The sequence below is a fragment of the Cannabis sativa genome, chromosome 5 (assembly GCF_029168945.1).
Source record: "Cannabis sativa cultivar Pink pepper isolate KNU-18-1 chromosome 5, ASM2916894v1, whole genome shotgun sequence".
Classification (NCBI taxonomy): domain Eukaryota; kingdom Viridiplantae; phylum Streptophyta; class Magnoliopsida; order Rosales; family Cannabaceae; genus Cannabis; species Cannabis sativa.
The window spans coordinates 7095873-7122266 of NC_083605.1; the positions used below are offsets into that span (position 1 = coordinate 7095873).

General features: G+C 33.1%; 2 protein-coding genes across 2 annotated transcripts; one reads left to right on the forward strand and one right to left on the reverse strand.

The window, feature by feature from the left end:
* Positions 1 to 437: 437 nt before the first annotated feature.
* On the reverse strand, positions 438 to 4857 carry LOC115715934 (plastidial pyruvate kinase 2). The gene is made up of 12 exons (XM_030644615.2): positions 4371 to 4857; positions 3970 to 4257; positions 3199 to 3364; positions 2816 to 2950; positions 2536 to 2646; positions 2305 to 2393; positions 2086 to 2148; positions 1785 to 1960; positions 1468 to 1570; positions 1191 to 1339; positions 974 to 1082; positions 438 to 854 (listed from the first exon to the last, which is right to left on the reverse strand). The coding sequence occupies exons 1-12, from the start codon at positions 4602 to 4604 to the stop codon at positions 744 to 746; spliced, it is 1734 nt and encodes a 577-aa protein (XP_030500475.1). The 5' UTR covers positions 4605 to 4857; the 3' UTR covers positions 438 to 743.
* Positions 4858 to 15641: 10784 nt separating this feature from the next.
* LOC115717529 (uncharacterized) lies at positions 15642 to 24484 on the forward strand. Its single transcript, XM_061115337.1, has 19 exons — positions 15642 to 16015; positions 16163 to 16315; positions 16412 to 16571; positions 16668 to 16977; positions 17228 to 17368; positions 17437 to 17629; positions 17751 to 17881; positions 18163 to 18375; positions 19060 to 19226; positions 19853 to 19931; positions 20068 to 20655; positions 20824 to 21194; positions 21521 to 21622; positions 21758 to 22012; positions 22240 to 22308; positions 22417 to 22644; positions 23115 to 23231; positions 23427 to 23489; positions 23704 to 24484. The coding sequence occupies exons 1-19, from the start codon at positions 15913 to 15915 to the stop codon at positions 23990 to 23992; spliced, it is 3732 nt and encodes a 1243-aa protein (XP_060971320.1). The 5' UTR covers positions 15642 to 15912; the 3' UTR covers positions 23993 to 24484.
* The last annotated feature ends 1910 nt before the right edge of the window (positions 24485 to 26394 follow it).

Genomic DNA, 26394 nt, shown 5'->3' on the forward strand with positions numbered 1-26394 from the left:
TAATATTAATAAAAAAAAATCAGAAAAATAATAAAAGAAAAAGTTGCTATGTATTTCTATTTCGCTTTGGGCTTTGATCACCAACGACATTGGTTTCAGAGTCGTGGGAATCAAAGATAATGTTGTCTTGTCATTATTTTAATCAAGCAATAAAAAGATAATGCCAAACGAAATCAATCATGTGGATGTTATTAATGTCGAAAACACAGCACTGTCCATTACATGTGCAATGCAAGTATGATTTAAGAATTCAGCAGTATTATTTAAGATGAAAATAAGGTTAATTAAAATTCTGTGACAATTACAATTGAAAGCGACTTCACATAGCAAATAGAAAACAAAGTCAGAAAATTTGAAGTATAAAGGGTGAAAAGTGGATTCTCATCACGGGCTTACAAAGTCAGATGAACACTAAATAGTATATTCGACACAGGATATACTAAACAATACTTAACTAAAATTGTTTTGATTCAAAATGCCAAACAAAAACAGCACCAATCCTGCTATATTCTTAATTTAAAATAAACATACAATTTTCTTTAAATAAAAATAAATAAAATAAATAAAAACAAAAAGAAAGAGTAATGGAGCGGATCAAGGATAAAGGACTCTTAGAGCAGGTAAACGAGCAGAGACAAACAAGACAATACTCGAAACCACTCGCACTAAAGGAAAACAGAGTTCTCTAACTTTAGTAGACGCTTTCAACTTGCGTCGATTCTCTCTCACCTTCAGAGCAGTGATCACAAGACTTTCCTCACCTGAATGTTGTGAGTAGATTGAAACCGCCAGATGGGTTGTCTGCCACTTTGAACAAGTGCCACCTCTTCTCCTTCCTTAACCATTCCTTGGTCCTGAGCAATCCAGAAAATCAACATATGAGCGATACACGGCATAAATTACTAGAAGATTCAGTGGATTGTCTGTCACATTATAAGTTCTATATGGTTATATTATTCCTTCAAATTCTTACCCGAAGTAAGGACAAGGCTTTCCCAAATGTCTCTTCAGCATCATCCGAGAACTCCAAGTGTATCGGACACACACCCTGGTACAAAGCCAATCTTTGTTGTATTCTCTTACTGCATGGCAATCAAAATTAAGTAGAGGGTCAGTCAAATTGTAAGATCCAATAGATTAAGGAGAATGTCTCGTTGAGAGAATTTATGCTTATGGCGTAGAAAACTTACTCATTTGTAAAGGCAAATATGGTGCCAGTAGGTCTATAATGGCTCAATAGAATAGCCATGAAACCACTTCTTGTAAAGACAACAATTGAGGTGCCGAGAGTGTTAGACATCATAGTTGCATGGTAAGCAAACATCTCACTCATATGGTTCTGCAGAATAAAACAGGTCCAGTTTGTTATCAGACTCAACAATCAAATGGAACTCAGAAATAAATTGAACAGGGGAGAAAGGAAGACTTAGACGAAAGCATTAAAGGTTAAAGCATATTATGATTGACCTTGAAAGCTTGACCAAGATTAGCTGGCATTGTACCACCTGGTATGGTTGCTTCAGTCCTTAATGCAACTGTGTGCATAACTTTTGCAGCTTTCAACGGGAACCTACATGGAAGTGAGATTACGATGCATGAGGTATAATTATTTTTACCTTAAAGAATCAAAACATAAACCCAAGAAAAAAAAAGATGCCTGCAAGCTTTGAGCAACTCCAAGATGACATGCATCTGTGCAATTGTTGCTTGCTAACAATCTTCACCGATCAAATATTGGCAGTATCAAGCAAAATGTAAACATTATAGTAAAAGTAGGAGCATACTTTCCATGAGCAGTTTCCCCGGAAAGCATGACTGCATCAGCACCCTCTCGAACAGCAATAGCAATGTCTGACACCTCTGCCCTGGTTGGTGTTGGGTGAACAATCATGCTTTCAAGCATATTTGTTGCGACAATGACAGCTTTCCCCATGCTACGGCAGATCCTGATTATCTCTTCCTAAAACAGGAGAGAAGGAAAAATCTTAAGAACGATCAAAGCAACTCAAAAAGATGTTACCACCAGACATGTTCACTAATCAGAACTGATTTCCTTTTTACTTCTATTAAAAACTAGGAAAATACCTGTAAAAGAGGAACCTCCTCAATAGGAAGCTCTGCACCCAGATCTCCTCTAGCAACCATTGCCTAAAAAAAGAGCAGTACGTGATGCCATTTAGTGGAAAGTCATACAAGTAACCCGAATGTTGAGATTACAATCACTATTCTAGACAGACTGATTATTACCATGCAGATAAGAGAAAATTATTGATCATATTACTTATAAAAAATTCAAAAGCTCACCCCATCGGATGCGGTGATGATAGAATGCAAATTTGGGATAGAGTCTGCACTTTCAATTTTTACAATAACATGTATATCTGCATTGCAGCCTGTGATATAAAAAAGAAAAGAGTAAAATAAAAATCTAGTGTCTGATCAACAAGCATTCTACATAAATATTTAGAGCACACAATATTCATGTAACCAAAGGATTCTAGCAAAATAAATAAAAAAGGTAACCAGACTATTTACTTTTCAGATAACTCTTCAATTCATGAACAACTTCTTCAGATTTCACAAAGGAGACAGCATAAAAATCAACTTGGTTGTCAACTCCAAATTTGATATCTTCCCAGTCCTTTTCTGCAATAGACAAGCTTAAACACTTAGCTCATTTTACAAGCATGAAGACATGATCTCCTTGATTTAAATATAAAGTAATTAATAAAGATAATCATCAGTAAAAGAACAATAATGAAGAAAATATGAAAATATAGAATAAAAGGACATTGAAAATAATTTAGGATCCAACCTGTGATGGAAGGCAATGTTGCACTCTTCCCTCTAACATTCAAATGTCTTCTAGACTTAAGTTCTCCTCCATCAATAACCTCACATTTTACTGAATCTTTTGTTTTGGACCTCACCAAAAATGACATCATACCACCTATAACACAGAGCCGAAGTCAATGATGAAACTTAATGAGATCATAGCACGAATAGGTATGGTGATATCTCTCAAGAGCGTAAAAGATCAAATGACACCAGAGTGACAAGAATGTTTCAGGTGAAGAGCGTAAATTGAAAGTACACAATGTTCACTCCAATATTATTATGAAGCACAGTACAGAGATGATAAGAGCTTAGAATATCAAAAATAAATAAAATTAAAAAAAGGCAAGGTACAGGACTTACCATCAACTAGAAGCATGTCGCCCACTGCTATATCGTTAACAAAATCATCATAATTCACACTAACACAGTCTGCTGTTCCAACTCCTCTCTGAATTGTGAAAGTAAATTCTTGCCCAGGTTCTAAGTTAATAGGCTGTGGCAAGTCCCCACTCCTAACCTCTGGACCCTGTTATTAATGACAAGAAAACTAAATAAATACATAAACCAGCAAATTGTATTAATGTGAGGGTCCACATAATTATTCTTGATTGGTTGAGAGTTTTTAAAAACTAAATCTGAATAAAACCTTGAGTTTTTATGTTTTCTATGTTTTCAAATCAATCTAAAAATTCTCAAACTGCTCTCTTACTTTTTTGTTTGGAGATTCCCAACCATTCACAGATTCAACTATTTAAAACCCCAAAACATTAAATAATACTATACAACCAATCACATTTTCAAAGATTAATTTTTACATACAAAATTCAAAATTTTGATTCAAAATCACTCTTTTAAAAAAAATTCAATTTTTCAATCACAAACCAATCAACCCCTAAAAATACATGGACAAGAAATTTATACAGGCATGACAGACATGCATATTAAACTATTTCTAATATGCATTCACCAAAAGCATCACACAATTTGACCCGTAAAATTTAAAGAACCAATACAAGGAATACAAGTGAAAATTAAACTAGTACTCTGCAATTTTTTTAATAAAATCCGAGATAAACAAAATTCACCATAAATAATGTGATGTGGTGCAATAAAAAGTAAAGAAAATCTTGCCTTTGTATCAAGCATGATTGCAATGACATTGTCCTTGTTTTGCTCATTATATTCCTTAACCAAATCAATAACTTTCTTATGAGAAGCATGGTCTCCATGAGACATATTCATTCGAGCAACGTTCATTCCTGACTCAGCCAACTTCCAAATCATCTCTTTCGTATTCGTTGAAGGTCCAATTGTACAAACAATCTTAGTCTTGCGTGAAACTGTTGGCTTAGACCACAAAGCCACTGATGTATCACCAAGCTGTTGTAACTCATGCAATTTTCCAATTCCCTCCTCTACCTAATACACATTACAAAAACAAACAAAAAAAAAGACAAAAACCTCATATTTTCCCAAATTTTCTCAGCAACCAAACAGAACCCAAAAAAAAAAAAAATCAAAATTCAAAAAACCTTAGACACGTCCACAGGAGAAACGGGAACAACTTGAGCTTGTGCAGATCTCTTGGCACTGATCTGGAATCTCCTGCCATAAACGACATCACCGGACCTCTTCTTCTGAAGATTGAAGAACAATTTAGATGCGAAACTGGAAGGCTTTAGCTTGTCAAACAGATCTTGTCCCGATCCAGTGCTAGGGCATGCAAAGGCGCTCTGAATCGACCGCGTGGCCACCACCTGAGCCATAATCTAGAGAGAGAGAGAGAGAGAGTAATGTAGGTGAGAAGAGTAATGAAGGAAATGAGAGAGTGAGTAGTTATAGAAATGGGAGGCGTTGCAGGTTATGTAAGTTTTGGTATTCTTTTCTTTTGTTTGAGGTTGAACAAATCGCCCTACTCACTCACTCTTCTCTACACTTCTTTTTTGGGCGGAGGTTTTAAGGAGGGCTTTGCTTTGGTTGTATCGAATAACCAAAGTACTAACTTACCCCTCTTCTCTCCTCTAAGTAACAATTAATCATTAGTTAATTAAGAAACCATTACTCCTCTCTAGCACAATTTTTTTTTTGTCATATTACTATTAGTGTAATTGAATTATTATTAGTGTAATTAAATATTTAATTCTATTAAAAATAATTTTTAAAAAATATCGCTAATCAATCATACAGAAATACTTATAAAAAATATTCGATATTATTAGTGTCCAATAACAATCTCCTTAATTAAATAAATAAAACTTCACCTGTTTTGTCAAAGTAGTTGGGACAAAATTTGATTTACCATACTTTTAATTTTGATCACGAAATATGAGGTTTTTTTTTTTTGTTTTGGAAAGATCTTGATTTCAATGAGAACAAGAATGTAATCCTTTATCAATAAAATAAAGAGACATGTTACTTTAAGTATCTTTTTTACGTGTTAATATCGTTATTGGTGCAATTAAGTATGAAGTCTTATATAGTTTAATATAATAAATTTTATGAAGTATCGTTAACCAATTGCAATGCGACACATCTAGAATATGCTAAGCACTACTAATGTTTAAGAGAAATGTTAAAGGGTACCAGTGGTGCTTAGTACCCACCTATGTGTCAATATCGCTATTGGTCAAACTAAGTATCGGGTCCTATATAATTTAATATAATAGCTTTTAGGGAGTATCGCTAGCCAATCGCAACGCGACATGTCGAGAATGTGTAAGACACTACTGGTGCCTAATAACAATGATCAGTGTTTAATAACAATGCCTTAAAATAAATTAGTAAATCATTCTTGAAAAAAGTGAAAACAAGTGACAATAAGTTATGATATAGTACTATGTCCCAAGTCCCAACTATCATTAGTAGTTATAACTATTAACAAGTGTCGTACTATCATAAATAATAAGTAGAGAAGACAAATTAAGAAAGTTTATTTGTAAATCTCCAACAAGAAAAAATCTTGGAAGGATAAGATGTGGAATTAGGAGTTTTTGTAGTGCGAGTGGTGTAGGTTATAGTTTTTTTTAAAACCAAACTGTTTATACAGATTTTGTAAATTTTTAAATTACAATCGCACCGCGAAAATACGGTGTGGTACAGTTTATATTATCACTATTATCAAACATTTTTATGAAAAATTTAAAATCAAACTAATAAAACTTTAACAATACAAAACAAAAAATCTTATGAAAGTTTTAACATTATAAAATGCATAATAATCATCAAGTTATTATATTAAATTGTCTCTAAAAATAAAATAATATACACTTATTATATATATTTGTTTTTATATGAAAAAAAAAAGAAATAAAAATCATATTTTAAAAATTGATAACTTTGTAATATATAGTGTGGTGCGATTTGAACTGCAATTATTAAATTAAAACTTGCACACTGTACCGCACCACAAAAAATTTTAAACTGCATTTTTTATGTAGTGTGGTGCGATAAAGGTGATTTGTGCAATATGAACAATTTGATGAACACCCCTATGTAGAACTGTTAGACATCCCAAACAAAGAGGCCAACGCAACCTCCATGAAACCATCTCTCTTGCACCCAAGCACAAGAAGCCCCACACCCAAAGTAAGAAGTTACATGCATGAGATAGTGTTAGAATTTAGTGAGGTGTAATTAGGGTACATGAGTTCTATCACAAATAAAAAGAATAACATCTTTATCTTATATAGATATTATATTTTATATATGGTATATTATTTTCACACTATAACATAATGTTGTTGGAGTAGAAGAGGAGGCAAGGGAATAGAAACACAACCTACAAACATAAAGACCCTCTTGATCAAAGCCTTACAGAGCCTAGAGAGTAGAGACAAGCAAACAAAGCCTCAGCTCAGCCGCCAAGAAGGATTAAAACCAAAAAAAGTTGTACGATGTAAACGCAATTACATATTTGAGAGAGGACAATTTCTTGTTTTATTATTGAGTAAAATACTTAAGTTTAATTTTCAGTTGCAAATAAATACCTAAATTTAATTTTTATCGTTAATAATACTTAAGTTATATTTCTAAAATTATATAATTACCTAGCCGTAAAATGTTAAGTCATATCCACATGTCATTTTCTTATTGGTATATTTAAACTAATTTTTTTAAATAATAAAAATTTAATGACTTGGACCAATCAGGGATTGCTACGTGACAATTTATTTAATCAGTACCTATAGAAGTTCTAAAATTATAACTTAAGTATTATTAGCGCCAAAAATTAAACTTAAGTATATTTGTAATTGGGAGTTAAACTTAAGTATTTATGGTACAAATTACTGTTAATTATTTATTTGGTTTATATCTATATATTACGTAAGCGTTAATGCGTTATTATGAGTTCGAATTGGCCAAAAGCATTTATTATTTTATATAACGAAATATATATTCTTATAACTATTAAAATAATAAGTGAGTTGATCAATCGGTTTTTAATTATTAGAAACTAAATTACATCAAACTTAATTTATTGTATTAGATATTGCTTAGGCCTATTACTTAAGCCCACCTGGTTATTGGGCTGCCTACTACATGTTATTTGTACAGATAATACCTAATAACTAAAAAGTCATTTTCAGACTTTAGATTAATTTTTGAATAGAGAGTTTCCCTCTTTAATACTCTAATATGGTATCAGAGCATCAGTTTCTGTGTCCATGGCTTTTTGCCATTTTGGGTCTTTAGTTGCCATTTTATAGCTGGTGGGTTTAGCAATGGAGTGGGCAGCAAGAATTGTTGTACGAAAGTGTTGTGTTAACCTATTATAAGACAGATATTTATTAATGGGGTAAGCAGTGGACATAGTAGCAGTGGTATTGCAAATGTAATCTGAAAGACGTTTAGGTTTAGATAAGGTTCTTCCTGTTTTTGAAGTGACAGGAGAAGTAATTATTGATTCCCTGGGTGTGGATGGAACTTCATCAGGAGGCGGGACATGTGTGTTGATGTCATGCACACTTTGAGGAATGTCCATTGTATGAGATAGAGTGACATCATGGTCGGGAACAGATTCATGCTCCTCAGAAGGGTGTTGAGATGGTCCTGTAGAGGACAGTAAAGAATGTGAGAGTAATTGATTTGTAGAATTAGGAGAGTTAGTGTCAGATAGTGGAAAGATATCTTAAAGCTAATACATGTCACTACCAAAAACAACGTAGCAGATATTTTTACAAAACCCATTTTTCCCTCTTATTTTCATACACTTGTAACCAAGATGAACTTAAGAAACTTATACAGTTCATCTTGAAGGGGGGTATTAGATATTGCTTAGGCCCATTACTTAAGGCCACTTGGTTATTGGGCTGCCTACTGTATATATATCCTTATTTGTACAGATAATACCTAATAAATAAAAAGTCATTTTCAGACTTCAGATTCATTTTCGAATAGAGAGTTTTCCTCTCTAATACTTTAATATATTGAAACTTAAGTTTTGATTAAAGTACACAAGGAGAATATTTAATGTGTTTTTTTTTTTTTGTTTGCAAAAAGGTGACAAAATTTAGTACCAATATATATAGAACTCGATTTGGCATAATTTCTAAAAAAGCTAAATGATATTTTCTGGAAAAAAAAGTTGTACAACAAATGTATTTGGCAAATCATTAAAAAATAGTTTATTTCTAAAAAAAAAATATTATTATTATAGATAAAATAATATTTAAACCTTTATTTTTTTTTTTTACAAAAATATATATTTTATATTTTTCATAATTTTGTGTTAACAAACCATAACAACTTAAAGATTTTTTTTTCTCTTTTTCTTAATAATCTATAGTCTCTTATATATTCGTTTTTTTTAAAAAAAAAAATAGATATGATAAAATATAATTTGAAAATACTATGAATTGAATTTTCAACGTACTTGAAAGTCCATTGATAATTTAGGTGTGGTAGATACTCGCACAACATCTCCTATTTATAAATTTGCACATGCCTTTATACAATAAGATACAAAATTATGGATTCTTGAAATAAGAATTAAAGTAGTGGAGGAAAAATAAGACTCTTTGGGTAAGCAGAAGTAGGTAAAATAATACTCATTATGAATGATCGATATTGTCAAAGCTCATAGAGGCATACCCGTATTTGGCAGAGTAGGTGAACATAATCGTGAAGGAAATAATCTTTACATGGAAATGAAAAAATCTATCGTAACAAATGAATAAAATATTGCTGAATTAAAAATAGCTATAGTGTATGGTCAGGTGAATGAACCACTAGCTGGGGCTCGTATGAGAATTTGTTAGAATTTAAGATAAGATGAATGAGGTTTTATCTCAAAACCAATTGGCAATAGGAGGAGTAGTTCATTCATCTTATATATGGTAATTTATTTTCACACATTAACAATGTGAGACTGACTCTAATACACCCTCCTCGCGTTTAGCTTGAAAAGTGTGGGTATAATGAAATGAACGACCTTTAAGAGACTACAGGGTCAAACGTAACATTTGAAGGAATCTCTCAAGGCGAAATATCGAGAACTTGCAGGTGTGTACGTGTCAGGAAATTTGTAGATTTTTAAACAGGTGAAAGACTCTAATACTGTAAATTGGGACACATTGGCTGAAAAGTCTCAAATGGAGGTTAAAGGGGAGACAACAAAAATTTTTAAGTTTGGCTTGTTTTTTAGACTGACGACATTTTAGGCTCACAATGGATCACAAATGACTCTTTTATGGCTCGTCTTTTTAGACCAGCAGACATTTGGACTCACAACAGATCACAAGCGGCTCTGATACCATGTTAGAATTTGGAATAAAAGTGGCTAAGGTACATGTGATTCCATCTCAAAACTAATTGGCAATGAGAGGAGTAGCTCATTTATCTTATATATGACAATTTACATATTAGCAATGTGAGACTAACTCTAATACACCATTCTCACGTTCAGGTTTAAAAAGTGTGAGAAATTTATGGATTTTGAAATAGGTCAAAGATCGTAACACTTGAAACTGGCACATTGGCCGAAAGGTTCCAAATAGAAGTTTAAAGGGAAAGCGGGAAAGTTCTTAAGTTTTCCTCGTCTTTATGGACGAGCGATACTTTGGGCTAACAACAGATCATAAACGGCTCTTTTATGGCTTGTCTTTTTAGACCATAGACATTTTTGGCTCACAACGGATCACAAGCGATTCTAATACCATATTAGAATTTGGAATAAGATGTATGAGATTCCATCTCAAAACCAATTAGCATTTAGCAATGAGAGGAGTAACACATTCATCTTATATGTGATAATTTATTTCTACACATTAGCAATGTGAGACTAACTCTAATAGACTTGATTTAACTTTTGTAACTATCAAATGCATAAAATATATATTTTTTTTTATTTGAATAAACTAAAATTATAATATTATTTTTATTATAATTAGAATCTTAATCATTTATAATACTTTAAAATCTATAATTTATTAAACATTATCAATATTTTTTTTTCTAACTTAGTTACATTTGTTTTTTCTCATTTCTATAATTATTTTTTCTCAAAATACAATTGTACCAAACTAGCTCATAATGTGATTTATACTTGTAACAAGTCATTGCTCGTGGTGATTGATTGTCAAGATGTTATTGGCTCCTTGTGGTAAGATTAGAAATTAGATATATGAAGTTAAGGGATTAATATGTGTTGTAATTGTATATCAAAAAAAAAATAGACATGTTCTAATTGTATCATACAATACATGCATGCAAGAAGAAAAAAAATGATCACAATATTATTATCATTATTAGTTTAACATTAATTAAGGGTTAAATATTGTTCATAGTTTTTTTTTTTAAATAATAATTTGGACTTTTTTCAATTTTAACTAAAAAAAGTAACAATATTACAAAAATACTTCCACTTGATCAAATAAACAAATATACAGCCCAAATAAAAAAAAAATACACAAATACTACTTACACACACCTTCATCCTAGGATCCATGCTTCCTCGGCAACTATCGCGCAACCATCGCACAACTATGCAGCAACCCAACATAATTGAAATAAAAATTCAAACAGATTGAAAACCACCATTACTTCTGGCGACTTTACTTGAGAAGACCACCATAATCAATCAAAGCAGAGGCTGCTTCAAATTCATAAAAAAAAGTGTAGAAAAACTACTACGAAACTAAAATTCAACTGGAAATAAAGTTTAATTTGCATAAAACTAATGTCGTGAAACTTCAATTTTTTGATCCATGAAAGGCAGATCTCAAAAAGTTAAACTGGAGTTCCCAAACAATCCAACTCAAGTATAATCCAAAAAAAAATTACATTAATACTATATTAAAATGTTTATCCTGGTGTATTTTTGTTATTTTTTTAAATTTCTAATGGTGAATTTATTCATATTAAATCATTAAGAGACATGTAGATAGAGTTATGTACATGGAAACACTGTTCTGATTTTAATGTTTCACAACAATTGCATTACAGTTGTTTAAATATTTTGTTACAGTTATTTCGTCTGATTGAAACCCTCGTCTGATGCAACATTCAGCCAACCACCCAGCAACCACCCAGAAACTTTCGTCTGATGCAACCTTCGGCCAACCGCCTAGCAACCACCCTGCAACCATCGTGTGATTGAAACATTCGTCTGATGCAACTACCGCGCAACCACGCAGCAACCACCTTCCAACCATCGTCTGATTGTGTAAGTGGTATTTTGGTAATTCAAATCACATAAAAGGTATAAATGTTGTTTTTACCTTATGGAGGTATTTTTGTAAATAAAATATCAATTTATATTTTCTATGTAGTAATTCCTAATAATTTTGATCCTATATTTTTTTAAAATAATACAAAATAATACCTTAAACTCAATTTTTATCAAAATAAAATATAATAATATAATTTGGAGGTATTATGACCCATGTGGTTAAATTTTTTACATTTGTTCGTACTAAAAATTGACTTTTAAGTTCATTATTTTAAAGAAATGAATAAAAATTTGTTGCCCTTAATTTTGCCCAAAATACGTGGACCAATGCGACTGCGACACGTGGATTTGAGGAATATGGTTCTGAAATAATTTGACTAAGTCTTTTTGGATCAAGAGTATCAGCAAGAAAATACCTCCCGAAGAAGATGCGAGGGGTCCACGTACTCCCGGAGGACAGAGCTATGGCAAAGCACCTCCGGGAGGCACCAGACCCCATTTGAACGGTCACCTCGCATTTAATGCCGTATGGGAGAAGGCGTATTGAAACTGCCATAAGCATTAAGTCTGACGTCGTAACCCCTCTTTTGCAGCTATTACGCTATGATTAATAAGCCTAGTGACGGCTACTTTATGAGAGATCACATCAGTCAAGAAGGGATAAAGGATTACATCTACCTAACGCCTAAGATACCTAGGGTATAGGTCATGTATTTCCCATTTTATATCTGCTGGGAATGTGTGCCCCTACTGAAAATAGAGAGAAAGACATGTAGTTCGGTTCTAGGGATCACCTCAGAAAAACACTATAAATACCCCCCAAACACATTAAGACAGGAGTCGAGAATTCTAAGGTTCATAAGAACCAAAGAGAGAAAAACTACCAAGAACATTCTCTGTAATAAATACTCTCATAAATACAAAAGGCTCGTAGACTAAGGCTCATTAATGCCCTAACCACGTAAAAATCTCATGCATTAAACTTTCTACAGCTTTCTTATATATTATTAAAGGGAATTTTGATTTTATATACTTAAAAAATTAAAAAATTTTATTATTAAACCAAAAACCTAAACCCTAAAAAAACTATGCCTTTTTTTTCAAAACCCCAAAAATACCCCCTCACATTTCAAATCCTAATCTCAGCCTCTCTCTTCCTCTCTCTCGGTGAGCCTCCTCAACCCACAAAAACCCGAAGTTGTGCTCATGGTGACGGCGCACGGCGCAGGCAACTTCGACCCAGCCCATTGACGACGAGCACACCCATGGTGACCCAGCCAATCGATGATGAGCCCACCCACGCCGAACCGAAACCATGTTCTTCATTTTTTTTTTGTTTTGTTAAAAAGGTTAGTTAGATTTATTGTGTTTGTGATTTTGTTTTGGATTGTTTGTGAAACCTATTATTTGTTAGATCTAAGAAATTTTGGGTGGAATGGGTGGATTCGAATCTGCAAATTTTTTTGGGGAAGAAGACAGTCCGATGGGGTCGGTCTGATGGTCCCGATGGGTCCGGTCCGATGGTCCGATTGTCCGATGGGTCCAGTCCGATGGTCTTGGCTGGATGTTTTTTTTTTTTTTTTTTTTTTTAAATTTTTGGCTCGGGTCCGATGGTCTTGGGCCGGATTTTTTTTTTTTTTTTTTTTTTTTTAATTTTTGGCTCTCGGGTCCGATGGGCCCGATGGGTCCGATGGTCTTGGCCGGATGCTTTTTTTTTTTTTTTTTTTTTTTTTTAAATTTTTGGCTCTGGGTCCGATGGACCCGATGGGACCCCCGATGGGACCCCCGATGGGACCCCCGATGGGTCCAATGCTCATTCGGCTGGGATTTTTTTTTGGGTTTTGGTCCGATACACGATGGTGGGGGGTGACGGGAGAGGGTCCTAGCTACGAGGTGGAGAGGGGGGTTGGGTCGGGTCGTAGGCGGTGGTGAGGGGGTGACGGCGCGGTGGTGTGTTGGGGTTTGAATGGTGTGGGGTGTTAGGTTGAGAGAAAAGCTAGAGAGATAGAGGAAGAGAGAGAGTTGGGGTGTTAGTTATGTGAGGGTTATTTTTGGGTTTTTCATAAAAGTGTCATATTTTTTTTTTTATTTTAAAATGTATTGGTTTAGGTATAAAATATTAGAGTTTTTAAAGTATAATTTTTCAAATTTCCCTTATTAAATTGGTTGCCGAAAATTTCGGTCAACAAAATTGAATCCATAATACTATTTTATATTATTTTAAAAAATATAAGATTAAATTTATTATTTAATAAAATAAATAATTAAATCAATAATTTTTTTTAAAAAATCCAAAATAATATTTATTAAAAAAAAATGACATATAGCCATAAAATTCAATCTAACATCGAATTAAAGGACATAAAAACTAGTTCTAGCCCAACGACTAATAAAAAAAAAGTTGACTCAAAATTTTAGAAAAAAAAAACATACTAAATTGCTATTTTGTACCAAAAGAAAAAAAAAAAGAGTAAATCAAAGGCAACGAAATAATTAGTTTAATTGATGATAGTGGTAGGACAAACCAATCAATACAAATATTAATTGGTTTGGTTTTGGTCGATGTATTGTGGATTGAAAGACTTAAAAAGATGGAAAAATTTCACGTTAGTTCATATAATATAATTTTATTACATTAATCTTTTAATAATTATTTTCTTTCATTTTTAACTTATATTTTTTTTGTTGTTATTATTATTTATGTACCAATTTTTATATTTTTATTTTGTTTATAAATTAATTGTGTTATAAATTATAATAAATGCAGAAGTAAGAACACATGCCAACAACTACACTCTATTATTTACTACTGCATCTTGCATGTTAATCTCTATTTATAATATCTTATATTTTTACATTTTTTTTTTCACTATGTGCAATAAATTGCAATTTGAAGGGATTTTTTTTTTTTTTTTTTTTATCAAATGCTAATACTAATAATAATATTAAAGATGGCTTTGGAGAAAAAATTTAGCGTTCTTTTCTATACATGGAAACATATTTTTATATAATACCAAGATGAATAATAATATATACCATAATGGAATATTTTAATTTATGATTGCATACTAGGAGTCAACATCATATTTTTATTGTTATACTAAATATGTATATACTTTTTAGTACATAAATAAATGTATATAATGCATTCAAAAATATTATTACTTAACTACTTCTTGGTATATATGTCACCCAAAATTTTATATACTTTTTGTATCTATACTACTACAAATATAAGAATTCGCGACGGCCCCTATACCCTGTCATAGGCGACGATATTAAACCGCCGAAAAGTCCACATTAGCGACGGTTTTAAACCGTCGCTTATTTTGCCCGTTTTACGACGGTCGTATAGGCGACAGTTATAGAAACCGATAAGAATACTTTAAACGACTGTTTAAAAATATCGAGAAAAACCATTTTTGTAGTAGTGTTAGTATATAAATTTAATTTTATAACTACTTGTTGGTATATAATTATTATATTAGTATATAAATTCAACTATATACTATCTACTCGTTGGTATTTAATTTTTTCTAAAATAACTACTAGTTAGTATGTATTTCACCCAATTTAATATATGAACAAAATAAGTAATAATTACATATATTTTCAATAAAAAATGCTTAATATTTGGTCAATTTTATATATTTTTTTTTTGAGTGCAATTTATGCTAATCATGAATTGAATGAGTTACATGTTCCTACCAAATTAAAGGTAATAGCTTATCTTGATAATACATTTTATACTTTATGGTATTCACTTGACATGTTTCCTAATAAGCATCCTTGTGATTTAGATATTTGGTTTGTTTTGACCAATTAAATTTGATCTTTGTTCTACTATTTTTAATTACGAGACCTATTTATAAAGCCACAAGATGTGATTGAGACGAGTAAGTATAAATTTGATGAGAATGTCAGTTACAAATTTAAAAGATTAGGTATATACATAATAAAGTTTATCATTATATTATAATATTTTTTTAAAGATATTTTTAAAATTAAGTACATATTGTTGTATAATTGTGTTAAATTCCCATTTTTAAAAGATTTACATTTGTGTTTTTTCTCAAAAAAAAAAAAAAGATTTACATTTGTGATAGTATTGGATCGGAGGTCCAAAACTAAATGGGCTCAAGCCCTGAGGATGTGGGCAATGAAATTGTGCCACGTCATTAGTCCTGAAAGTTTTCGGTACTCCCTGCCGTAGTAGATTTTACGCTGCTACATACATCTGAAACTTAAAACGCGCGGGAAATTCTAGCTCTAAATTGGCGCCACAAAGCCCTAGACTAGACACAAGTATTTTTTCCCTTTCGTATTCGCTTTTGGTTTTCTTATTCAATTTTTCCTTTTGTTGGGGCGAAAATCCCTAATTCTCAATCTCCAAAGTGTCAGTAAATATGGATATGGAAGGGTTATCGGTGATCTGCGCTGGACTCGGAACGGTGGAAGAGGACCGAAATGGTAATCGGATCGGTTACACAAAGGGGGAGTACTGCTTAGGTAATTAATTACCTCTTTCTCTATATAAATTTTATCGATATATATGTATACATATGCTTGTTTCACTTTGATTTTTGAGAGATTACTGGTCTATTTTTTTGCGGTATTAGTTTATGCGGAAATGGCTCGGTTAATTTTTTGGAGCAGATAACTTGAAGGATTTGATGAGGTTTTTAAGGCGTGATGACCCACAGAATCGAGATGTGTTTAAGCAAGTCTGTAAATGGAATATTGTATCTAAAGACTTGATACCTATAATCGAAAATTTTCAAGACGATCGTAATTTGGTTCTAAATGCAGGTAAATTGAAAAAGAAATGTTTTTTTTTTCTTCTTTTTAAATTGTAAACAGCACTGGTTCTAAAATCTAATACTTTTTTATTTTGCAATATTTCAGTTAAAATTTTGGTGTTCTTAACTATGCCAATTGAGCCATCATCAAATGATATAGCTCAACAGATAGAGTATTTGTGGGGGTTGAAGTCTTCAGTTATGTTTGGTGATATTATCGCAGTTATAGTATCACTTCTGGAAAATCCTTTGGTAAATCTGGAAGGGTGAGTTAAATTTCATGTATTAATATTTTTCCTTTTGGGGTTGTTGGAAGAACTCAGAAAAGATATTTACATTTATGTGTTACATTTTTTGCTCAGTGATGCGTTCACAGAGGATGACTGGAAATTGGTGCAGCTGATACTAACGTTATTCCGAAATCTTTTGGCTATTCAAGAAATTTCACTGCAGCAGAAGGTTGTCGGAACTGCTACTCACTACCTATCATTAAGAGATAAATTTCTAGAACTTTTGTTCCGCGAGAATGTTATGGACTTGATTATAGTAATAACCCAGCATTTTGGTGGTTATCTTCGTCAAGATAACTTGCTTTTGTTGGAGATTTTTCATTACATTTTCTTGGGTCAAGACCCAGAATTGGTTTCCAAAGCACATCTAAAAGGTTCTAAGGTACTAATAATATCATTTCTTGCTGCAAATTATATTATTTCCAAGCTCACTGCAAGTTGTTAACGAGCATTAATAGATAGGTATATTAAAAATAAAATCATAGTCCTCTTGGGGTGTAATTGTAAAATTAAAGAAGTTACTAGACATGACATAGTTTTCATTGCTAACTTAATCACCTTTCTTGGTTAATTTGTTGATTATAAAATTTATCCACTTTGTAATTTGAAGTTAACAAGTTTCATTTACATAGACCGATGAAGAGGCCAACAAAGCTTCTCTAGACAGTCTCAAGTCAATTATGGAGAAGGAAGAGGAGAAAAGAAAACTTACTAGAGCCCGAAACTTGGTCCGACATTCACATTTTATCGGAACATTCACTCGTCTTTCCATGGTATGTAGTTTTCATTCTACAGGTATTTTAATTGAAGTTTTAGCAGTACTAATGGTTTTGTTTGGCAGGATGGCTCCAAATCAGTTTTTAATGGGAAACCTGCTTCTGTTTCTAGTGATGCCATGATTAAACCACATAAAGTTCATCGGGGTCCTACTAAAACAATTGCATGGAATCATGGTAGATTACCGTCATCAAAGGATAAAATTTTGGAACTACTTCATGACTTTGTAAACCAGTTTTTAACAGGGGGATACAATGGTATGAATGATTTTGAATGAATGTTTTGATAGTTTACTATGTTTTTTATTATTATTAATACATTTTTTTTCTGTTGTAACATGCTGAAACTAAAATCTCATTGTCATCCATATGTGATCAGCTTTAATGCAGTCAATCCGCGAGGATATTGAAAAGGAACATCACATGATACAGAAGAGTGATATCATAGTCTTCTTTCAGGTTGCTCAGTTTGTTACATCTTTTCAATATCACAAGGTTTTGACCCGTAAGGTGAGACATAGAATCTGATATGAAACATTTTCGTTTTGTCATTTAAATGGATGCTACAAACGGATAAAGTAATTGTTCTTTTGTAAGACCACAATGCAATTACAATTTTGTTTTTCTTCTAAATACGACACCAAAAAAAAAAAAAAAAAAAAGAAGAAGAAGAGAAGAAAAACTTGTGAGATGACTGTTCTCTCATGCATATGTTTGTTTTTCTGCTTGCAAATCTCAAATATACGTTTCTTGTTGGGGAATATTAATGTAGATTTTCTGTGCTTAAATAGCCAAACATGGGAGCAGATTCGTCTGAAATTCACGCTGATGCTCAAACTGACGATACACTTTATGGAGGGACTATTTGTGGACCTATTGCAGAATCAATGAATGACTCAATGTTTCAGTTAGTGTTTTCTCACTGGCGTAATAGATTTGAGAGCTTGAAGGAAACACATGAATTTAAGTTCATGTCTGCAGCTGGTTCTCTTATGAAAACTATGGTATTTTAATTCTCTTGAAACTATTTTTTTAACTTTTCTTTTTTCAGCCAGCTCGTTCATTTTAAAGCTTTGTTTTTTTTTGGATTACTAACAGTAGTTTTGCCTTGTTTCTGTGAGTGCCCATAACACATGTTTACACATCCTGGGCTATTTTATTTCACATGAACTGAAATGCTTGTTCCTTAGCCTGCCAGTACTCTAGCATGCACATTTTGAAAGTTTATTCTTGAAGTTTTTACCCCTTAAATAATTGTTAGTTGGAATATGAATTTTAGATACCGCTCTATTTTCTTCTTGAAAAGACTTCATCTTCACCTTCCATAGCACATGTACACACATATGCTACTTGATTTTCACAAAATTACATCATCAAATCATCTTGCTGAATGCTTGTTTCTTAATCCGTGAGTACTCCAGCATGCACATTTTGAAAGTATGTCCTCTGTATTTTTTTCTTGATTATTGTTTGCAGGAATATGAATTTAGTTACTATCATCTCTTTTCTTCTTAAAAGTTCTTCATCTTCCACTTGTAATCTGTAACCCTCAATAGCTTATAGCTGATAGCAAAAGAAATATATGGCCTCATTTTGAAAGCTTAAATCTGAATTATTGGAGTCTGAATAACAACCTTGTCTATGATAGCATTTTACAACCTCATAGTTTTTGCCTTTCCTTTTTGCAGATTTGCATGCTGGACTTGACACTTGAGGTGTTGCCAGAGGATTCTAAAGAGTCTCAAACAGCTCGGATTCTTCTTTACAAGTTATTTTATGATCAAACTGATCAAGGGTTGACTCAGTTCCTTCTGAATTTGCTCAAATCGTTTGACACTCATAAACAAGCCAAAAGGTTTTTTCCCCCTCTCTCCAACTCTTTTAGATTTTGTTTGGAATTTGAGTTTTTCTGAGGGAAAAGAGTAGGAAGAAAAAAAAGAAAAATGTTTTTCTACAGTTTCATATAATTTTATTTTGAAACTTTAAACCTTTACCTTTTTTATTTATTAATTTTTATTTTTTTGTAAGTGTTCTCAATAGTAAAAAATTACTTGCATCCTTCCAAATAGGAACTTGCTAATTAACCACTTGAGGCTAGCTCAAGTGGCCATATAGAAGGTAATGTATTGGGGTGGGGGTTCATGGGATCGAATCCCAGCTATGTAACTCAACATGTAATTTAAAGAAGCTTCTATAAAAAAAAGGGAACTTGCTAATCCATGGGACTAAATTGAATTCTCATTTTTCCTAATAAAGATATGATCTCATTTTTTCAACCCAGACGAGATAGTAGTATACCTGGGGGTTTGAGTTATATCTCAAGTTCATAGACGTAATGTCAACCCTATATTTATTTGCTATAGTTTTCTTTCATATGTTTACATGTAACCAAGGATATGTATTGTGTTCCTTGAATCTTGATATTTAAGAGTTTCTTCTCATACATATTTTTATGAGTATTATTTATTGACTTTTTTTCAGTGATCTCGAAGATTTGGTAGAAATGATTAATAAGATTTTACACTTAATGGAGAATCTGCAAGCACGTGGTACATTGAGGGTATGCATTTCTTTCTCCCTTCTTTAGGCCGAATTCATACTGCTACTGAAAATAATGTGTCTAAGAATTCTTTTGAAGTTGAAACATTTTCGTCATTGAATTACTCTAAGAGCGTTCCCCTTTTCTCATGGTGAAGGTTTCTAAAAAATCCAGGAAAGGGAGAAAGAAGAAAGCACTGAATGATAAGGAAACCAAAGCTGAACTCCCAGAAGAACATTCTACATTTGAGAAAGCTGAACTCCCAGGAGAACATTCTACATTTGAGAAAGCTGAACTCCCTGGAGAACATTCTACATTTGAGAATGAAATTGGTGTTTCTAATATTGAGCAGCCAGCAGAAAAGGGTGATGCGCACACCGGTGTTGAAAATAAAAGTTCTGATGATAAACAAGAAACAACCACCCCTGATCATACTGATGAATGTGAAGGATCTGCATTGGAGACAGATACTAATGGTGGCAACCTGCCACAGACGGAGCACAAGAATTCTGAGGATCCCTATGGCACAGGTGATTCTTCATCTGATGAACAGGCACCTGAGACGAATGAAGTCGATTTCCAGGTTTCAACTTTGGTTTCTTCATTTGCCAACAACCATATCATTCAGAAGCTGTGTTGGTTGCTTAAGTTTTATAAGAGTAACTCCACCAGTACAAATGACTACATAATAAGAATGCTGCGAAAAATCAGTGATGACTTGGAGCTTTCGCCAATGTTGTATCAGGTCAGACTTTTAAGAAACATAAATCTTCATAATGTTTCATGGTCATCCTTGATATACATTAGTTCTTAAAAATCATTTTCTTTTTTTGACAGCCTCGTTCCTTACTACATTTTATGATTTCCTGGCTGAGAAGATTAGTCCTTTAATATCATTTTCTTTTTCTGACAGTTATCGCTCCTTATTACATTTCATGATATCCTGGCTGAGCAGAAGTCATGTCCGTGTCAAGAATATGCCGATATTGTTGATTTTTTGACAAGTTTGGTTAGAAAAATGCTTAAGAAAATGAAAAAGCAACCCCTTCTTTTTGTGGAAATTCTTTTTTGGAAGACTCGCAAAGAATGCCATTATATTAATGCTGAATATATGCTACATGAACTTGGCCACTGGAGGAAAGAAAGTAAGAGCCGAGAAAAAAATTTGGGTGATGTAGATGCTGGCTCATCGCAGGGAAAGGGATGGACACATGTAAGCATAGCAGATGCGCTTGGTGAAGATGAAGCTGACGTTCTGATCAGTCATGACCCGGAAAATGATGAGTAAGACAGTTCTTTGAAACTTACAAGAAATGCACCTTTATGATTTTCACTTTTTTTTTCTTTCTTTCGTGTGTCACTAGCTTGCTGAATTCATATTGAATATAAGAGATTGTGAAATTGAATATTAAATACTGACAATGGAAAGAGCTATAAATTGAATTCTTCACCATCATTGTACTGTAGTGAAGAAAACATTGGCAAAGTGAAAGGAACCAGTGGGTCTGATGGACAAGAAAATAATCACAAGTCTGCTCTCTGGAATGTATCTTTTGTTGATATTGTAATTAAAAAATTTCTGTCTATCCTCAAACCTATTTCTCTTGCAGTGGGGAAAATTCTATGGAGCATAAATCTCAAAGAGTTGCTGAGAAGAAAAGGAAAGTTCTTGGGGATGAATTTGATGAGAAAATCAGAAATCTTTATGAGAAGTATGCATGCTCTGAGCAAAAGTTTTATGCCTTTTCTTTGTTACTATTTTATCTTAAAGTGCGTAAAGCATATCATGTGTATAATTAAGGTTTTGTTATTTTAAATACACTTTTTGACAAATCTGGAAATTGCAGGTTCAACAATAGCCAAAATTGCAGTGGCCTTATAGCAGAAGAACTTGACCCTGATGGCAAAATTTCATCATTTCAAGTTTCCAAGAAGCTTAAACAGCTTGGACTTAAATGTGCATCAAGAAAAAGGATACGCAAATCTGGCGAACGTAATTCTTTTGAGGCTAATAAACTTGATGGAGAAGAAAGGGTAGTGGAAACTAGTGGCACTATTCATAACTCAAATGATTCGGAGCAAACATTGTTGAGTCAACCTACGTAAGTGTTTAAAAGAAAATCCTAGTATACGAATATGCTTTAGATTTATTAATCGTTTATTTGGAATCTGTCATTTATAAGAGTATACATTTCTAAGGTTTCAAAGCGTATGAAAGATTGGTTATAAGATTTGTATGAATTTCTTAATTGAGAGAGCGCCTGATTTGTCATTGTATAGATTCATGATTTTGTTTATTTCTGTTAATCTGTTATGATGAATTTTATAGGCGTGCAAGAAAGAGAGTTCGGGCTTTTAGTGAAGAGGAGGAGAGTACCATTAGATCATTATACGAGCAGTAAGTGTCTTACTTCACTTTGTTGCTTGTTACAATGATATAGTTGATTTCTTTCCACTTGGACTGTAAGAAATTAACCAACTTCTTGGCTTTCCTCGATTCATTCAGATTCAAAGACCATAAGAGATGCAGCTACATGATTGCAAATGCACTGGATGCGGATATTAAATTGACAGCTAACCAAGTTTCTCGTAAGCTTAAGCAGCTTGGCTTGTATATTCCTCGGCAGAGGAAATCTCGTGCCAGTGTCCATTTGAGTGATGGCGATAACAATGACTCCTCTAATGACAAAGAGAATGAATCCGATGATGAAACATTGCTATCATTAATGAAAAGGTAAAATTGCCATCTTTTAGACTTCAACAGTCCTCTCTTCTACCTCTGTGCTTTTAACCCAATGTCACCCATTTACTTCACATATTTTGTCTGATTTAGACGCATAACATGAACTCTAGACTCTTCATTCATCTTTTTTTGCTGTATATTGCTGAAACTGACGCATAACATGAACTCTAGACTCTTCATTCATCTTTTTTTGCTGTATTTTGCTGAAACTATCTCACATAGTTTCCATTTTTGCTATGAGCTCCAGTTCCATATCTTTTTTGTCGCTCATTCCTACAGCAATTATCTGCAGAGTTAGACAAATTTATACTTTCCATTTCTCCAATCTATAATAAGTACAAAATTCTCCAGAGATACATTTCTCATTAAATATGTGTTAATTATGGCTTCATCAGTACATACAGGTGAATGTTGTGTAACACTGGGTAGTTTGTTTGTTGTTTCTTTTTTTATTATTTCAGGAGCAAAACAGAGAAGAGTAGAGTATTAACTGAGGACGTAGCAGTAGCAGAGCCTATTGATGCAGAGAAATTAATAGATGATGACTCTGATGATGAAATCCTAACATCCATTATAAAGTAAATATTTCTCTCTTATCTCCAAAAAATAAATAATCATTAAAAGTGCATGAGTCAAGCTCTGTCCACTGAATTTATGTTTTGAAGACTTTCCTTATACAAACTTAAATATAATATTCATTTTGTCTCATTTCATTAATTTATAATTTTGTACCGCGTTCCTTATATATAACATATCTGGTCTACTGGATATAGGAAATCAAGGGAAGCCCCGGTTAAGTCGAAGGAAGTAAAACGGACTCCCACCCCAATTAAAATGTAAGTAATGTTATTGAAATTTCTTGCATTTTGGAGCTAACTAGCAGACTTCAAATTTATCAGTTTCTCTTAAATTTCAATAACAAAGTGATTACTGGATAAATGCAGAATCAAGCAGAGTAGTTTCCAATCTGCATAATGTTTTCCACTATATCTTTGATTCTCTTTCTTTTTCATTGAAGTTCTCATCATTACTTGTGCATCTTCTGATTAGGAATGTCGACGAAGACTCTCCGATATTGGAGCCTGCAGAACCGGATAAGGGTGTATCTAGCAACATTTTCAGTATGGACAACACGAGAGAAACTGAAGAGATCACCAATGATATTAACAATCCAGTAGATGCTGTGCTTGCAGCAGACAGTTCGTACGATTTGCCACATGAAGGGAATGGTGTTGATGATGATTTAGAAGATTCAGATGATGAAATTGAGCATACTGAGTTTTCAAGAAGTGCTGTAAGTAGAAGAAGGGTGGTGTTTGATATGGAGGATGATGACTGAGATGTTAGCTGCTGTGGTTTGGCCAGTTTCTGATTAACTATAGTGCTTTAAACGGCGGCTCATAAATTGTATATGTGAATATTAGATGATATTGGTCTGAGGCTGACCTCCCAAGTTATGTTTCACAACTGCTATCAACAGTCATATGATTGGTTTGTATGACTGAACTGCGCGGCAAACAACGTTCTCGGAAATAGGCGAGGAAAGGGTTGTGGTTTTGGAGAGTATCTGGAGAGAGCAATGTCAGTTCAAAATGACTGGTTGGCGCAAACGGCACAATTATTGTCGTTCATATGTCGACAATTCAGTTTAGAGAAATTGTAAGTAGGAAAAGTAATTGAGAAAATGAAAAGAATACAATCTGCTGCAATGCCTTTCTGCATTTTAACGTTTGTTATTTATTGCCTGCTCCGCAAAGTTTAGAAATATTGATTTATTTTCCTTTTAATTTTTCGGAAAAAATATAACAATGAAGAATAGAAACTTACCCGTTAAAAAGGAAGCTATTTACCTTAATTTTTCAGAAAAGAAAATTAAAAAAAAAAGTTGCTTTCATTTGTTTTTGAAGCAATAGCATCATCGATGCATACTATAGTTCAATATAACAATGTGATGTTTACTTGTCATAAAGAACAAAATAAATTAATACTTTCACTTAAATAAAGAACCGTCTAGTATTACAAGCAGCTTGTGAAGCAAAACAAAAATCACTCAATCTAATTCCGTTATCTATAACAAAGCCAACACAACAAAGCCAACACAAAAAGCCAAGAATGTACTATACCTTGTTACCAAACGTCAATAATAATAACAATAAAATATTATCAAGCATCTCTAATTATGCTCTCTTCATTGCGATTCCATATTAGGCGGGATTACTCGCTGAATTTAACCATATCAATAAGCGGAGGGAAAGAAACTTACAAGGATTCTCCTAGTAATGGCGAGCGAATCGGGAACAACCCAAGTTGAGAATTAAACGCCTACGATGTTCGAATTGTAGTTTGAAGAAGCATCCTCAGCAGCGGACCGGGCCCAAGTCTACTGGAAAGGGACATCGGACAGGGTGAGAGCCCCGTCGTGCCCAAACCCTGTCGCACCACGACGCACTGTCGGCGAGGAGTTGTTTGGGAATGCAGCCCCAAGGCCACACATCCCTTAATTAAAATGGGGAGTAGGTTTTTAGAAAATAAGCTCCAACTATACAAAAAGTGGCTCTCTATAATAGAGAATGGTTATGGACCTCTCTAAATATAGGGAGCTTTTTTACTTTTTGCTAATTTTTTTTAATAGTATTTTAATAAAAAATATTATTATTTTTTCATTATTTTATATTTAACAAATTTAAATTATAAAATATTATTAAAATAATCAAACACTAAGAGGATGATTGAAGCAAAAATAAAAAATGGCTTTCTATTCTAACTTTTTAGCTATTTTAACTAAAACTTAATAAAAAAAAAATAAAAAGTGTGGTTTGAGATTTTCTAAGACTAGTTTACTCACTACAACAAAAGTCCATATTTTGGAGAAGAATAATCTAAATATGACACGATAAAATGTTGATGATTAGTCATTTTGTTGTTTAGCATTTGTTAAATGTAACTGAATAAGTTTAGAGTTAGTTGCTAATAATAGACTTTAGTTAGTTGAGTCAGTTGAGCTTCATTCTTACTCGAACTGCTTCATTTTCTTTTCTTCAATCATTCCATTCTTTTTCTTTTTTTCATTCTTAGAATCTTTGTTGGTCTTGTCGATCGCGATGGTGCGAACTTGTAGTAGTGGTGCTCTCGAGACAAATTCTTCAGCTAATATCGATCATCCTGTTCGGCTTTCTTGTGATGAAGTTCAGAACCCTTACTTTCTCTCACATGCCGATCATCCAGGAGCAAAGCTTGTTCCTAAGATTCTCACAAGTGGTGAAAATTACAGTACCTGGCGTCGATTGATGTCTATTGCTTTACTTGCTAAAAACAAGATCGAGTTTGTTGATGGCCGACTTCCACGACCAACTCCTGATCATGACGATTACAATGCGTGGTGTAGCTGTAATAGTATGGTAATTTCTTGGCTCTTAAATTCTGTTTCCACTGAAATTGCAGATAGTGTTATGTATCTTGATGATGCTGCTGCGATCTGGAGCAAACTCAATGATCGATTTCATCAGAACAATGCCCTACGCGTGTTCGAAGTCAAGCTTCTGTTGCAAGCCCTTACTCAAGGAGAAAACAGTGTGAGCGCATATTTCACTAGGCTTAAATCTCTCTGGGGCATGGTGAGTGAATATCGCCCTCTACCTGTTTGTACATGTGGTGCAGTGAAGACTTTACTTGATTATCAAGAACAGGACAAGGTTCTTGAATTTCTAATTGGTTTGAATGAGTCCTACAGTGGAGCTCGAT

Coding starts and splice junctions, on each gene's coding strand:
- LOC115717529 (XM_061115337.1), top strand. CDS start 15,913: ATGGATATGGAAGGGTTATCGGTGATCTGCGCTGGACTCGGAACGGTG. Junction 16,016..16,162: donor AAAGGGGGAGTACTGCTTAG/GTAATTAATTAC, acceptor TTTTTGGAGCAG/ATAACTTGAAGGATTTGATG. Junction 22,309..22,416: donor ATTAGATCATTATACGAGCA/GTAAGTGTCTTA, acceptor CGATTCATTCAG/ATTCAAAGACCATAAGAGAT.
- LOC115715934 (XM_030644615.2), bottom strand. CDS start 4,604: ATGGCTCAGGTGGTGGCCACGCGGTCGATTCAGAGCGCCTTTGCATGC. Junction 3,365..3,969: donor CAATCATGCTTGATACAAAG/GCAAGATTTTCT, acceptor CATTAATAACAG/GGTCCAGAGGTTAGGAGTGG. Junction 2,149..2,304: donor TCATCACCGCATCCGATGGG/GTGAGCTTTTGA, acceptor CTCTTTTTTTAG/GCAATGGTTGCTAGAGGAGA.